At 37.0% G+C, this 13,366-nt stretch overlaps 1 protein-coding gene across 10 annotated transcripts in view; it reads left to right on the forward strand.

The window, feature by feature from the left end:
* Nucleotides 1-13,366, forward strand: part of CDKL3 (cyclin dependent kinase like 3) — a gene marked incomplete at both ends in the record, with an annotated part of 111,221 nt that overhangs the window by 86,317 nt on the left and 11,538 nt on the right. For 5 of the 10 annotated variants that reach the window (XM_082725705.1, XM_082725706.1, XM_082725707.1 and 2 more), the window contains one exon: nt 5,501-5,665. The exons of the other annotated variants lie outside the window; for them this stretch is intronic. In XM_082725705.1, coding sequence (XP_082581831.1) covers nt 5,501-5,641 — 141 coding nt within the window. The remainder of the gene's footprint in view (nt 1-5,500; nt 5,666-13,366) is intronic. 10 annotated transcript variants of the gene reach the window in all.

The following is a 13,366-nucleotide window of genomic DNA, read 5'->3' on the forward strand; positions in this document are numbered from 1 at the left end:
GAGTTTTGACAATTGTATTTACCCATGCAGCACTACCTGAAATAAGATCTGGAACATTTCCATCATCCTAGTCCATTTTCCAGGGAATTTTCTGTTCTTCTTGAACCCAAACACTTTCTGAGTTCCAACACCATAGATTAGTTTTGTCCATTTTTAGGCTTCATGAAATTTGAATCATATAAATGGAATGCAGTATATATACCTTGGTGTGATGTTTTCAAGATTCATCCATGGTTTGCAAGTGTCAGTTATTTGTTACTTTTTAGGGTTATGTAGTGTTCTGTTGTATGGATATAAAAAAATTTCTTTATCCATTCTCCTGTTGATGCATATTTGAGTTTTAATTATTATGATTAAGGATGCTATAAACTTTCTTGTATAAGCCTTTTTGTGGAATAAACCTCCATTTTTCTTGGGAAAATGCTTAAAAGTAGAATTCCTGGGTAATAGGGTAGGTATAATATTTAATAATATTTAATATATTAAAAATTTTAAGAAACTACCAAACAGGGACATCTGGGTGGCTCAGTCAGTAAATGTCTGCCTTCGGCTTAGGTCATGATCCCAGGGTCCTGGGATTGAGTCCCACATTGCCTCCTTGCTCAGCGGGGAGCCTCCTTCTCTCTCTGCCTGCTGTTCCCTCTGCTTGTATTCTCTCTCTGACAAATTAAAAAAAAAAAAAAGAAACTACCAAACAATTCTCTAAAATGAGAGAACTGTTTACATACCCACCAGCAATGGATGAAAGTTACAGTTGTATCTCATCTTTATAAACATTTAATATTATAAGTCGTTTTCATTTTATCCATTTTAGTGAATGTATAGTAGTATCTCATTGAGGTTTTAATTTGCATTTCCCTGATAAATAATGATGTTAAGCATCTTTTCACATGCTTATTGGACATCTTCATATCTTTTTTGTTGATTTTTCAAATACTTTGCGCATTCTTTTGCACATTTTAAATTGGAATGTTTGCTTTTTTATTGCTAGTTTTTAGAGGTCCTTGATATATTCTGGATATTAGTCTTTTGCCACAAATATTCATCATAAACATTATCTCCCAAAGTGTGGTATGTCTATTCATTTTCTTAATGATATCTTCTTTTTGAGGTATAGTTTATGTAAAATAAAATGCACAGATTCTGTTTAGCTTCATTTGTTGTGACAGATTTATGTAACAACCACCCAAAACAGAATATAGAACAATTGTATCCCACCTTATCCTTTTTTCATTCAATATGTCCTACCAGAGGCAACAGCTATCTGACTTCTGTTCCCACAGATTAGTATTATTGTGGTTGAATATTATATAAATGGAATCATATAGTACATATGTAAATGAACCATATAGTAAATATTCTTTTGTACCTAGTTTATTTTTTGCCAGTGTTCTTGAGATTCATCAATGTTGTACATGTGTATTCAATTCATTCCTTTTTTACAACCTTATTGAGAAATGTCTAATGTGTCATAAAAGCTATCCATTTAATGTAGTTTAGTTTTTTTTAATTGCTGGTAGTAGTCCAGCAATTAAAATTGCTGTGTGAATGAATATACCACAGTTACTTTTTTTAAAGTAATCTCTATGCCTAACATGGGGCTCAAATTCATGATCCCAAGATCAAAAGTGACACTCTCTACCAACTAAGCTGGGGTGCTGGGCACCCCAAACTATTAGGCACCCCAAACTATTATTTACTTAAGTAAGCTCTATACCCAACATGAGGCTTGAACTCTGGACCCTGAGTTGAAGAGTCACGGGCTTTACCACCTGATCCAACCAGACCTTCCAATATGTTTCTTTATCCATTCTCCACATAGATAGTTTCTTGATTCATTCTCCAGGTGATACAATTTGGATTGCTCATAGATTTAAAAAAATTTTATTTGAGTATAATCGACACACAATGTTACATTAGTTTCAGGTGTACATCATACTGATTTGACAAGTTTATACATTATGTTTTGCTCAGCACAAGTATAGTTATGGTCTGTCACCATTACTATTATAGTATTACTGACTGTACTCCTTATGCTTGACTTTTATTCCCATGACTTATTCATTCCATAACTGGAAGCCTGTACTTCCCTTTCCCTTCACCTATTTTTTCCATCCCCTGAGTATTCTTCCTTTTGGTGATCATATTACAGATCTGATTCTGCTTTTTGTTTGTTTATTCTTTTTTTTTTTTTTTTTTTTTTAGATTCCACACATGAGTGAAATCATATGGCATTTGTCTTTTTCAGTCTGCCGTATTTTACTTAGTTTACTGCCCTCTAGGTTCATCCGTGTTGTTGCAAATGATGTGATCTCATTGTAATATGCATATAAATAATAATAATATGGCTGAGTAATATTCTATTATATATATATATATACCACATCTTTTTATCCATTCTATGGTAGAATGGATAAAATTCTCTTCCCTCCTTCCATATCTTGACTATTGTAAATAATCAGTAAACATAGGGGTGCAGATATCTTTTTGAATTCGTGTTTTAGTTTTCTTTGGGTAAATACTCAGTAGCGGAATGCTTGAAACACATGCCATTTGTATTTTTAATTTTTCAAGGAAACTCCATACCAGTTTACACTCCCACCAACAGAGCACAAGTTTTCCTTTGTCTCTGCATCTTTGTCAACACTTGTTATTTCTTGTTATTTTTATTTTAGCCATTCTGACAGGTGTAAGGTGATAACTCATTGTGGTTCTGGTTTGTATTTCCCTGATGACGAGTGATGTTGAGCATCTTCTCATATGTCTGTTGGCTATCTGTATGTCTTCTTTAGAAAAATGTCTTTTCAGGTCCTCTGACCATTTTTTAATTGGGTTTGTTGTTTTGATGTTGAGTTCTGTAACATTTCAGATATTAACCCCTTATCAGATACGTCATTTGCAAATATCTTCTTCCTTTTGAAAGGCTGCCGTTTTACTTTGTCAATGGTTTCCTTTACTGTGGAAAAGCTTTTTATTTTGATGTAGTCCAATAGTTTATTTTGGTTTTTGTTTGCCTTGCCTCAATAGACCTAACTAGAAAAATGTTGCTATGGCTGATATCAAAAAAATTATTGCCTGCATTCTTTTCTAGGATTTTTATGGTTTCAGGACTCACTTTTAGGTCTTTAATCCATTTTGAGTTTTTGTGTATGCTAGGTCATAGAGTAGATGTATGTTAAACTTTCTCAAAAAACTGAGTTTTCCAAAGCAGTGATTGAGGATTTAAGTTGTTACATATTCTCGCCAGTGTTGAGTTTGTCATCTCTTTTATTTTAATCATTTTAGGGGGTATGGGGTTGTATTTCACGGGGATTTTAATTTGCATTTCTCTGATGAGTGTGCTTTTTTGGTTGCCCATTCAAGACTTCTATTCATTTTTAACGGGTTGTTTGTGTTTTTTTATTGTTGACTTTTGGGGCTTAAAACCTATTCTGAATACAGGTAGATATTTGTTGATAGATAAATAGAGAACATTTTTTCCAGTTACATGTCTATAGCTTGCCTACTCATTTTTCTTTTAAAAAATTATTTATTTATTTATTTATTTGAGAGAGAGAGAGAGAGAGAGAGAGATAGCAAGAGCACATGAGAGAGCACATGAGCAGAAGGAGGGTGATTGGGAAGAGCAAGACTCTGGGATCAGGACCCATGCCAAAGGCAGTCCCTTAACCAACTGAGCCAGCCACATGGCCTCCCTATTCATTTTTCTTTTCTTTCTTTCTTTTTTTTTTTTTTAAAGATTTTATTTATTTATTTGACAGAGAGAGACACGGCAAAAGAGGGAACACAAGCAGGGGAGTGGGAGAGAGAGAAGCAGGCTTCCCGCTGAGCAGGGAGCTGGATGCAGGGCTCAATCCCAGGACCCTGAGATCTTGACCTGAGCCAAAGGCAGACACTAAACAACTAAGCCACCCAGGTGCCCCCTATTAATTTTTCTAATGGTATCTTTTGATGAGTAGATATATTTAATTTTGATGAAGTCCAACTATCAATGTTTTCTGTTATGGCTAGTGTTTTCTATGAGCTAAGAAGTTTTTGCATGCCCCAAAGTTGCAAATATATTCTTCTATGTATTTTTCCAGAAGTTTTATAGTAGTAATGTTTGATTGATTTAGATCTAATCTCAAATTAGTTTTTGCATAGGGAGTTTAATAGAGGTTGAGGCTCATTATTTCCTCGAACAGATATCCTAATATTCTATCACCATCACTAAAAATACTTTCCTTTTGGGGCACGGGGGTGGTTCAGTGGGTTAAGCCTCTGCCTTTGGCTCAGGTTATGGTCTCCAGTCCCTGCTGAGCAGGGAGCCTGCTTCCCCCTCTCCCTCTGCTGCTCCCCCTGCTTGTGCTCTCTCTCCTCTCACTCTCTGTCAAATCAATAAATTCTTTAAAAAAAAAAACAAAAAACTTTTCCTTTCCCCCATTTAATTGATTTCAAATCAGGGTGTGGTGGCGGTGGTGGGGTGGGGGACACAAAATTGGATACAAATAGTAACAAATGAATAACATAACTACACTGGAGAGGATAAAGAAGAAAAGAACTAACCTAAATAACTTTAGAAAATTATTTTGTCTATGTACTGTAAAGCTAAAAAAAAAAGAACAATACACTACATCTGTTTAGTAAATTCATGTTTCACAGGAGCATATGTTAGCAATTCTGAAACATTTATGTATATTATGTATATTCTAGGGTTGAGTAAACAAGTATATTGTGGAGTGAATTCATGGTTTTTTATAAGATAGAGATGTTTATATGTGCTTATATACATACTTTTATATTTTTCCTATTTTTTTCTGCTGACACAGCTCTAGCAATGACTGCACTTAATGCCTAGATCTTGACTTCCAAATATTATTCTGTAGTAAAAGATGACTGAGCTCTTTGGATAAATGGCTGATTCCAGGGATAGGGAAGGGGAAGTAAATGATGAGCCTGGAACATCCTGTTGTGCCAGAACGTAAGGAAGTCTTTTAAAAACATTTTGAAAGGTCACCAACTAGAAGGAACTTTTCATGGAACTTTTTCAATAAATAATTGAAAAAATAAGTAAGTAGGGGGAGAAAACACAGCTCTTTCTTATAGCAGAATTCCATTTAATAAATGTGAAAGAAATGATGGAAAAAAATAATCATTTGCCATCTCACAAATAATTATTACAGATTAGAGTCATTCATGGATGCTAAAACTAAATAGGATATTTGCAGAGTGTCAGTGTGTCTCCCACAAGGTACTTACTTACTAATAATAAAAGGAAAAGAGTAATTTTATAGAGGAGAAACTTGCTAGAAAACACCTTAATAAATTGGTCAAAGTGAACATTCTCAGTTGTGGGACAAATTGACCTAATTTACAACCTGATAGGATGCAGTGAAAATAACATTATTTCCCTGATATCCCTACCAAAAATACATGACCTGAATCTAAACATGAGAAAATTCAGAAAAAATAAAATTTGGAGCATTATACAAAACAATAACTGATCTGTAATATTCAAAAGTGCCAAGGCCTTGAAAGTCAAGAAAAGACTGAAGAAATACTCCATGCTGAAGGAGAAAGATCTGAAAGCCAAATAAAACACGTGATCCCTGACTGGAGTGTTTTGCATGAAACACAGATTGGGACACTTGGAAGAACCTGAATGGGATGTGTGGATTCGTTGATAGTAAGATATTAATGTTAATTTCCTACTTTTGGTTATTATATTGGGGTTAAGTAAGATAACACCACTGTTCACAGGAATCACATATAAATTCTAAGCTATTTGGGGCATCATATCAGCAATTTAATCTCAAATGGTTCAGGAAAAAATATTCTTTGTACTATTTTTGTGACTTTGTTTACAAGTTTGAAATTATTTCAAAAGTAAACAGTGTTCACATCCACATTATTTGCATTAGCCCCAAACTGGAAACCATACAAATGTTTGTCAACAATGAACAATGGATAAATGAATTCTAGTATATTCATATGATAAAATATTATATAAAACAATAAAATGAACAAAGCCACAAGGAACAACTTAGATCTCATAAATATAATATCAAGCAAATGAAGATAAATATAAAAAGTATGCATACTACATTATTCTGTTTTCATAAAATTCAAAAACAGGTAAAATTGATCTGTAGTGACAAAGATCATGATGGTGGTTACCTCCCAGAAAGCAGGAGACCGGAATTGGGAGAGGCACGTGAGGATTCAGGGGTACTAGTAGCGTTCTATTTCTTGACCTGCATGGGAGTCACATGTGTTCTGCTCACTTTGTGATAATTTGCTGAACTCTTATGATTTGTGCATTTTTGTGTTTTGTATTATATAAAAGTTAAAGAAGATTTGTGATATTAAGGAAATGTGTCACTTTGAATATCTCTATCAGAAGAAAATATCTGAAAATTAATGAACTAAACATAGCAGGGAAATGAAAATTAAAACGTCAGATTCCAGTTCTCACTCTCACTCAGTAGGCAAAACTAGTTGTCAATACCAAGTGCTGGTGAGGATATAGAGTGCTAGGATCTCTCACAGAGTTCTGGTAGGAGGGTACACTGGGGCAACCACTGTGAAAAATCTGACATTAATAAAGTTGTAGATGGATTTACTCTACGCTGAACTATTCTTCTCCTTGGTGTCTACTGCAGAGAAAGTCTTGCACATGGACTTCAGGAGATGATTATAAGGATGTGCCCAGGAGTGTTGTTTATTAAAAACTGGAAACAATCCAAAAGTCCATCAGCAATAGAACTGGATAAATAAAGAGTAATTTAATACATACACAGTGAAAAGGAATGAACTACAACACATGCATCAACATCAATGAATCTCATGATATCTCTCAACAAAAAAGCAAATCAAGGGGCACCTAGGTGGCTCAGTCGGTTAAGCTTTGCTTTTGGCTCAGGTCATGATCAGAGGGACCTGGGATCAAGCCCCACATTAGGCTCCCTGCTCAGTGGAGAGTCTGCTTCTCTCTCCATCTGCACTGCCCCTCCCCCAGACTCCCTGCTTATATCTCTGTCTCAAATAAATAAGTAAAATCTTAAAAAAAAAAAAAGCAAGTCAAGGTGTGATTCCACATGTACAAGTTAAAAACATGCAAAACTGTATCTTAAATAAGCAACGTATGATTAGATTATAAAGAAAAGCTAGGAATAATAAACTCAAAATTCAGGATAGCAGTTGTCTGCTGGGAATGTGAACAGAGAGAGCACCAAGAAACTAGAGTGGTACTAGTGCTGTCAGATCTCTTGAATCATGGTTCATGGGAGTTTGTTTTATTTTTATTATGTGAGTATGCTAACTATATTTTTGTTAGTATGATTTTTTGATACTAAAAAATATTTTAACAGAAAAAGAAGCAATTCTTACAAGCTAAGTGTTGGGGTGGCAATGGGTATTGTTCTTAGAAATCAATACAAGAAGTGCAGGACCCTTCTAGAACATCCCCAGGTGATTTTCCATTTTCCATTTCATTTTTAATTTTTGTTTTTTAAAAATATTTTGTTTATTTATTTGACAGAGATCACAAGTAGGGAGAGAGGCAGGCAGAGAGAGAGGGAAGCAGGCTCCCTGCTAAGCAGAGAGCCTGATGTGGGGCTCGATTCCAGGACCCTGGGACCATGACCTGAGCTGAAAGCAGAGGCTTTAACCCACTGAGCCACCCAGGTGCCCAATTTTAATTTTTTGTGTCCTTTTATTCTGGAATATTTCACAAGGACAAAAGTGAATAGAGAAAAATATAATAATCACATATGTGTTCATGACCTTATGTAAAACTTCACAAAAATAGTTGAATCCCCCTGTATAACCCTCCCCAATTACATTCCCTTCCTGCACCCCAATAACCATGGTTCTGAAATTTTGTATCTGTCATTCCCCTACTTGTCTTCCTAATTTTATGCATGTGCCCTTAAGAGTTTGTTTTGTATTGTTTTATTGTATTGCTTGACATGCTTGGCATTTTATATAAAAGGCATCATTCAGGATATATCCTTCTGCAATACTTTACCTTTTTAATGTTGATCCATGTTAATATGGCAAGATTCCTTTTTTTTTTTTTTTTAAGTTTATTTATTCAAGTAATCTCTGTACCCGGTGTGGTCTCAAACTCATGATCCTGAGATCAGGAGTCACACACTCTACTGAATGAGCCAACCAGGCATCTCTGGCAGGATTCCTTACATCCAGTCTTAATTTATGTTTACAGTGCTCCAAAATTTAAAAAACAAAACAAAACTTTTTGTTATGGGAAGTTTGAAATGTATGCAAGAGTAGGCAGAGTCTTGGGGTGCCTGGGTGGCTCAGTGGGTTAAAGCAATCTGAGGGTTTTGAAGGGGTGGGGGGTGGGAGGTTGGGGGAACCAGGTGGTGGGTATCAGAGAGGGCACGGATTGCATGGAGCACTGGGTGTGGTGCAAAAACAATGAATACTGTTACACTGAAAAAAATTAAAAAATTAAAAAAAATAAAAAAGCCTCTGCCTTCTGCTCAGGTCATGATTCCAGAGTCCTGTGATCCTGCTTCCCTTCCTCTCTCTGTGCCTACTTCTCTGCCTACTTGTGATCTCTGTCTGTCAAATAAACAAATGAAATCTTAAAAAAAAAAAAAAGTAGGCCAAGTCTTATAATGTTATCCCACTATTAAATCACCAAGATTTAATAGTTATCAACATGTGGTGAGTTTGGTTTCATCTATTTCCCCGCTCATTTCCTCCTTTCTTACATGATTTTGGAGCAAATCCAAAACATCATGTAATTCTCCCCTAAACATTTCAATATGTACCAACTCTAAGACCTCTTCTTACAAGGACATAATTATAGGTCTTTATAACAGTTATTAACACTTGGTTAATATCATCAACTGTTCAGTCTTCAAATTTCCATATTTCGTATTTCTACATTCTGTTTGAATCAGATCTCTGTTTTAATTTTTTTTAATTGCTGATGGGCTGCTCTGCACAAGGAATTCAGTTAAGTTCTGTTGAACATGTGTTGGGCTGAAGATCTCACTGAGCAGAAGGCAGCTGCTCACTCCATTGATGGGCTGAGAATCTAGACTTCTTCAGGTGGCTTGTGGAACCTGGCAGCCATTTCCACAGATAGACCTGGTTTGCTCATCACTGGTAATCATTTAACTCTGTGATAATGTTGTTTTTTGGTCAATGTGTAGGCCTAGTGTAAAGAATGCTTGTGACATTTCTTTATTTGTAACACCCCATTAGATGGTTGTGCAGGTACTCAGTATTTACCATCAGGTAAGACAGAAATATAAGACTTCTTTGTTTACTAATAATTCCTGCTAAGCAAATGTTGATTTTGTCATCTTACCATTCTGGTTCTTTCCTGAAACTGAAGAAGGGTGTGGGATGAGACGAAAGAGTGAGGTGATGACCGGATGAGGTAATGTGCATGCCAGTAGGTTGCAAACCCGTAAGGTGCTATACAAAGGTGGTTTTAATACAACCAGCAGCCCTCACCTCTCACATGTTTTACTTTTGTAGTCACTGTACTTTCAGCTTTTCCTTAGTCTATCTGTCCAACATTCAGACTCTCAGGGACCAGGTGAACTAATACAGACTGGCATCCTCTGCCAGGCCCATCACACAGTCTTGAAAGTTGTGGTCTCATTGTTGGCACAGTGGTGACCATGTGGCAATTTGAATATTTTAGGGGTAAAATAGAAATTACTGGGCATGGAAACATAAGGCTACTGATGCTTGTGATTAAAAGCATCACTTTCCTGAATGTAATACTCAAGATGCCAGATGACATATCAGTTGTGAAGAAAAGAAAAGAAAGGAAGAAGAGCTACAAATTCTGGAAACAAATTGTTTAATACTATAATTAAAACACAAGATTTAATTAGGGGTTTTTTGATGTTTTTAGCTTTCTCGGAATGAACTGTCCTTAAAACATTTAATCCATTGCTTGACCATATATTTTACATTTGAATCTGTTTTTGGAAACAAAAAACTGCCCATAGTGGAGTAGAGCTTCCTCTCTCACAGCTACCCACAGAACTAGAATTATGGAGATAGACTGAGGAGACCAGCTTAGCTCTGCCACAAGGTTGTACTGCTCAGCCAGCCTGCAGCAGGAGAAAGGGAGTGGCGAGCTCTGTCCAGAAGAATAAGCCACTCCTCTTTCTTTAGCAGCCCAGAGCAATTAATTATTTCATGGAGCCATCTTGATGACATATGCCCAGTCATATGGTCAAACTATGCTGTTCAGCTGCATTGTTTTCTGTTGTAATAGGAGTTGCAGGTGTCATCTCCTGGTATTTGGGTGAGGCAGGAACCTGAGCAGTCTCACTTGAAGGCTTGTTGACATTGCGAACTTGGCACTGACTTAAAACATTATTTAGTACAAGGCAGAGGACTTGTTCAGCAATTAGGACTGCTGGTGTTCTGCAGCTGAAACCCAGTTGTAGTCACTGACCTCATGGTCTTGACTATCTATAGGCAGCATTAGACAATCCAAGATATTTGTGCAGCCTTCACCATCTCATCTGCCCTTGAATTAGAAATACACCAAGAATGGACATCACAATTGCATCAGCAGGAAAAGGAGGATAGAAGTACTTCTAGCTCTGTGCCATGTTTTAGCTCTAACACTTTGAGTGTTTATTTTGGCAAAAGCTTTGGGAGCGGAGGAAGTCATAGTCTGATTTTACGAGAAGAATAAATGATTTTATCATCTCAATCTCAAAACAACACTTATAATAGTTTTCCCTTAATAGTTCCCTAAACTCAGCTATGTTCAATTTAAAAAAAAATTTTTTTTAAGATTTTATTTATTTATTTGACAGAGAGAGATCACAAGTAGGCAGAGAGGCAGGCAGAGAGAGAGGAGGAAGAAGGCTCCCTGCAGAGCAGAGAGCCTGATGTGGGGCTCGATCCCAGGACCCTGAGATCATGACCTGAGCTGAAGGCAGAGGCTTTAACCCACTGAGCCACCCAGGTGCCCCTCAATTTTTTTTTTTTACTGCATTTGCTCTCCAAAAGTGAATTCTGTCTATTTTTTAAAAAATACTTTATTTATTTGAGAGAGGGAGCACAAGCAGGGGAAGTGGCAGAGGGAGAGGGAGAAGCAGGCTCCCCACTGAGCGGGGAGCCCAATGCGGGGCTTGATCCCAGGACCCCAGTATTATGACCTGAGCCGAAGGCAGGTGCCCAACCAACTGAGCTACCCAGGTGCCCCATAAATTCTGTTTACTAATAGGGGAAATGGTCTCTTTATTAAAATCTAGCTCAGTCTTTTGAGATTCTTCTGTAAAAGAAGACCTTTGGGAAACAATATCTTAATAATGCTAATGAACCACAACTTTATTGAACAAACATTGGTGAGTTGTATTTGAGTTGCCTATGTCTGTTTGTTAACTAGATTCTGAGCACTACTTGTATGGCAAAGTGTTCTTCATCTTTTATTCCCCATGGCACTTAGTACATGGCAGGAATTCAACAAAATAGAACAAGAAAGATGTGTATCAGAATAATAATAATACAAGGCAGAAAGTAGTGCTGAGAAAGGTATGAATGATCTGGCGGAGAGGTGACCTTCAGCTAGGGGAACTCTAAAGGCTTCAAGGAGTGGTGTTTCTTGATGTTAGATGGACCTCAATAGATTGAAATACCAGCTGTTATCTATTGGATGTTTATTAAGTGCCAGGCGCTGTGTTAAGCATTTTGCCTGCTTAATCCAACCAAATCTTGCCAGCAACTTTATGGGAAAGGTACTTTCATCATTCTCATTTCAGGCTTGAAGAAACTTGTGGCTTATGCAGATTAGCTGAGTTTTATCAGTCACACAGCTGGTAGGTGACAGAGCCGAGATCCGAACCAGTCTGACATGAAGGCTATGCTCTCGAACACTGGTCTATACTGTCCTTTAAGAAGTGAATTCAGTGTTTCATGGCCTATGTTCCAAAAACATTTACTAGTTGATGTGGCTAGAGAATAAGACATGTGGAGAGTAGAGAGCAGTGAGGAACAAGTTTCTAGTAAGTCAGGGACAAACCTCAGAACTCGCAATGCTATCCTAGAGAATTAGGGATTTTTGAAAGGTGATGGAAGCATTCAATGCCTGTAAGTGAAGTGGCAGAACTAGCTAAGTGCTTTAGGAAGACAACTCCGGGAGGAGGAAGAGGAGAGGCATACAAACCAGTTACGTGGCTATTGGCGGCGGTGGTGCAGGAGCGAAGGCATGTGCAGCCCCAAGAATATGTGATTTCCTCCTGCAAGCTTCACTGGAATTGTTTCATGTTAAGAAAATAAAACATTTTTTAAAAAAAGAAAAGGAAAGGAAAAAGAAAAAACATTCAGTATCAGGGTGCCTGAGTAGCTCAGCCGGTTAAGCGTCTGCTTTTGGCTCAGGTCATGATCCCAGGGTCCTGGGATCGAGCCCTGTGTAGGTCTCCCTGGTCAGCTGGGAAGCCTGCTCTTTCCTCTCCCTTTGCCTCTTCTCCCCACTCATGCCCTCTCTCCCTCTCTCTCTCAAGTAAATAAAATCTTCAAGAAAAAATCTAGTCTAACAAACAACATGAATTAGAGAACATGAATTAGCTTTTCTATTTGAAAACTTAAAAAATAGGATTTGATTTAGAGAATATTTTGCACATAAATCTTTGGGAACTGCATAAATTAACCTTTGTGTTCATGTAACATTCTTAAAAGAGCATTTGTTGATCAGTACAAAGGAATACAGGGAATATGTATATATCGTTTGCAATACAGGGAATATGTATATATCGTTTGCACCGCCCCCTTTGTTACATGATTTTACTTTCTCTTCTAACCCTTGTGAATGAAACTAAATGTTATCACATGTCCAATAAATTCCTAAAATATTTCCAAAGAAACAGAAACCAGTAGAATTAGGCATTGGAAAAACTCTCATAGACTGTTGCTTCTGGTCTGGCTCTGGATCTACAAGTAATTCCCTCGCCCACAGAACTGGCTCACATTCCTGAGTTGTGTGTATAGCTCTAAGGCAACATGTGACACCATGACATTGACTAATTACATGGAGTCTCCTCTTGCCCTAAGAGAACTGCTCATTAGGAGGCAGGCTCTCTAATTTTCCTTTTGGGGGGATTCCATCCCCCGATTCCCCACTCTGAAATGCAGAATAGACAAACAATAAATATTAGATTGATTATGAGATTTCATCACCCAATTTCTGATGTTTTATTGGCAAAGCTAGGAATATGTCCCGTTTCATCATGCAGTCTGTGGCAATGGCAGTATTTCACACCTCTCCACACAGGTCAACACTTTTTATATGCTGACCTAAACATGATCACCTGATTATTACAAAATTATTAATTTCAAGTGTAAGAGTGATTCAATTTAAAATAAATTTTTATCTTTT

Source organism: Mustela nivalis (assembly GCF_964662115.1).
Source record: "Mustela nivalis genome assembly, chromosome: 3".
In the NCBI taxonomy this organism is placed as follows: domain Eukaryota; kingdom Metazoa; phylum Chordata; class Mammalia; order Carnivora; family Mustelidae; genus Mustela; species Mustela nivalis.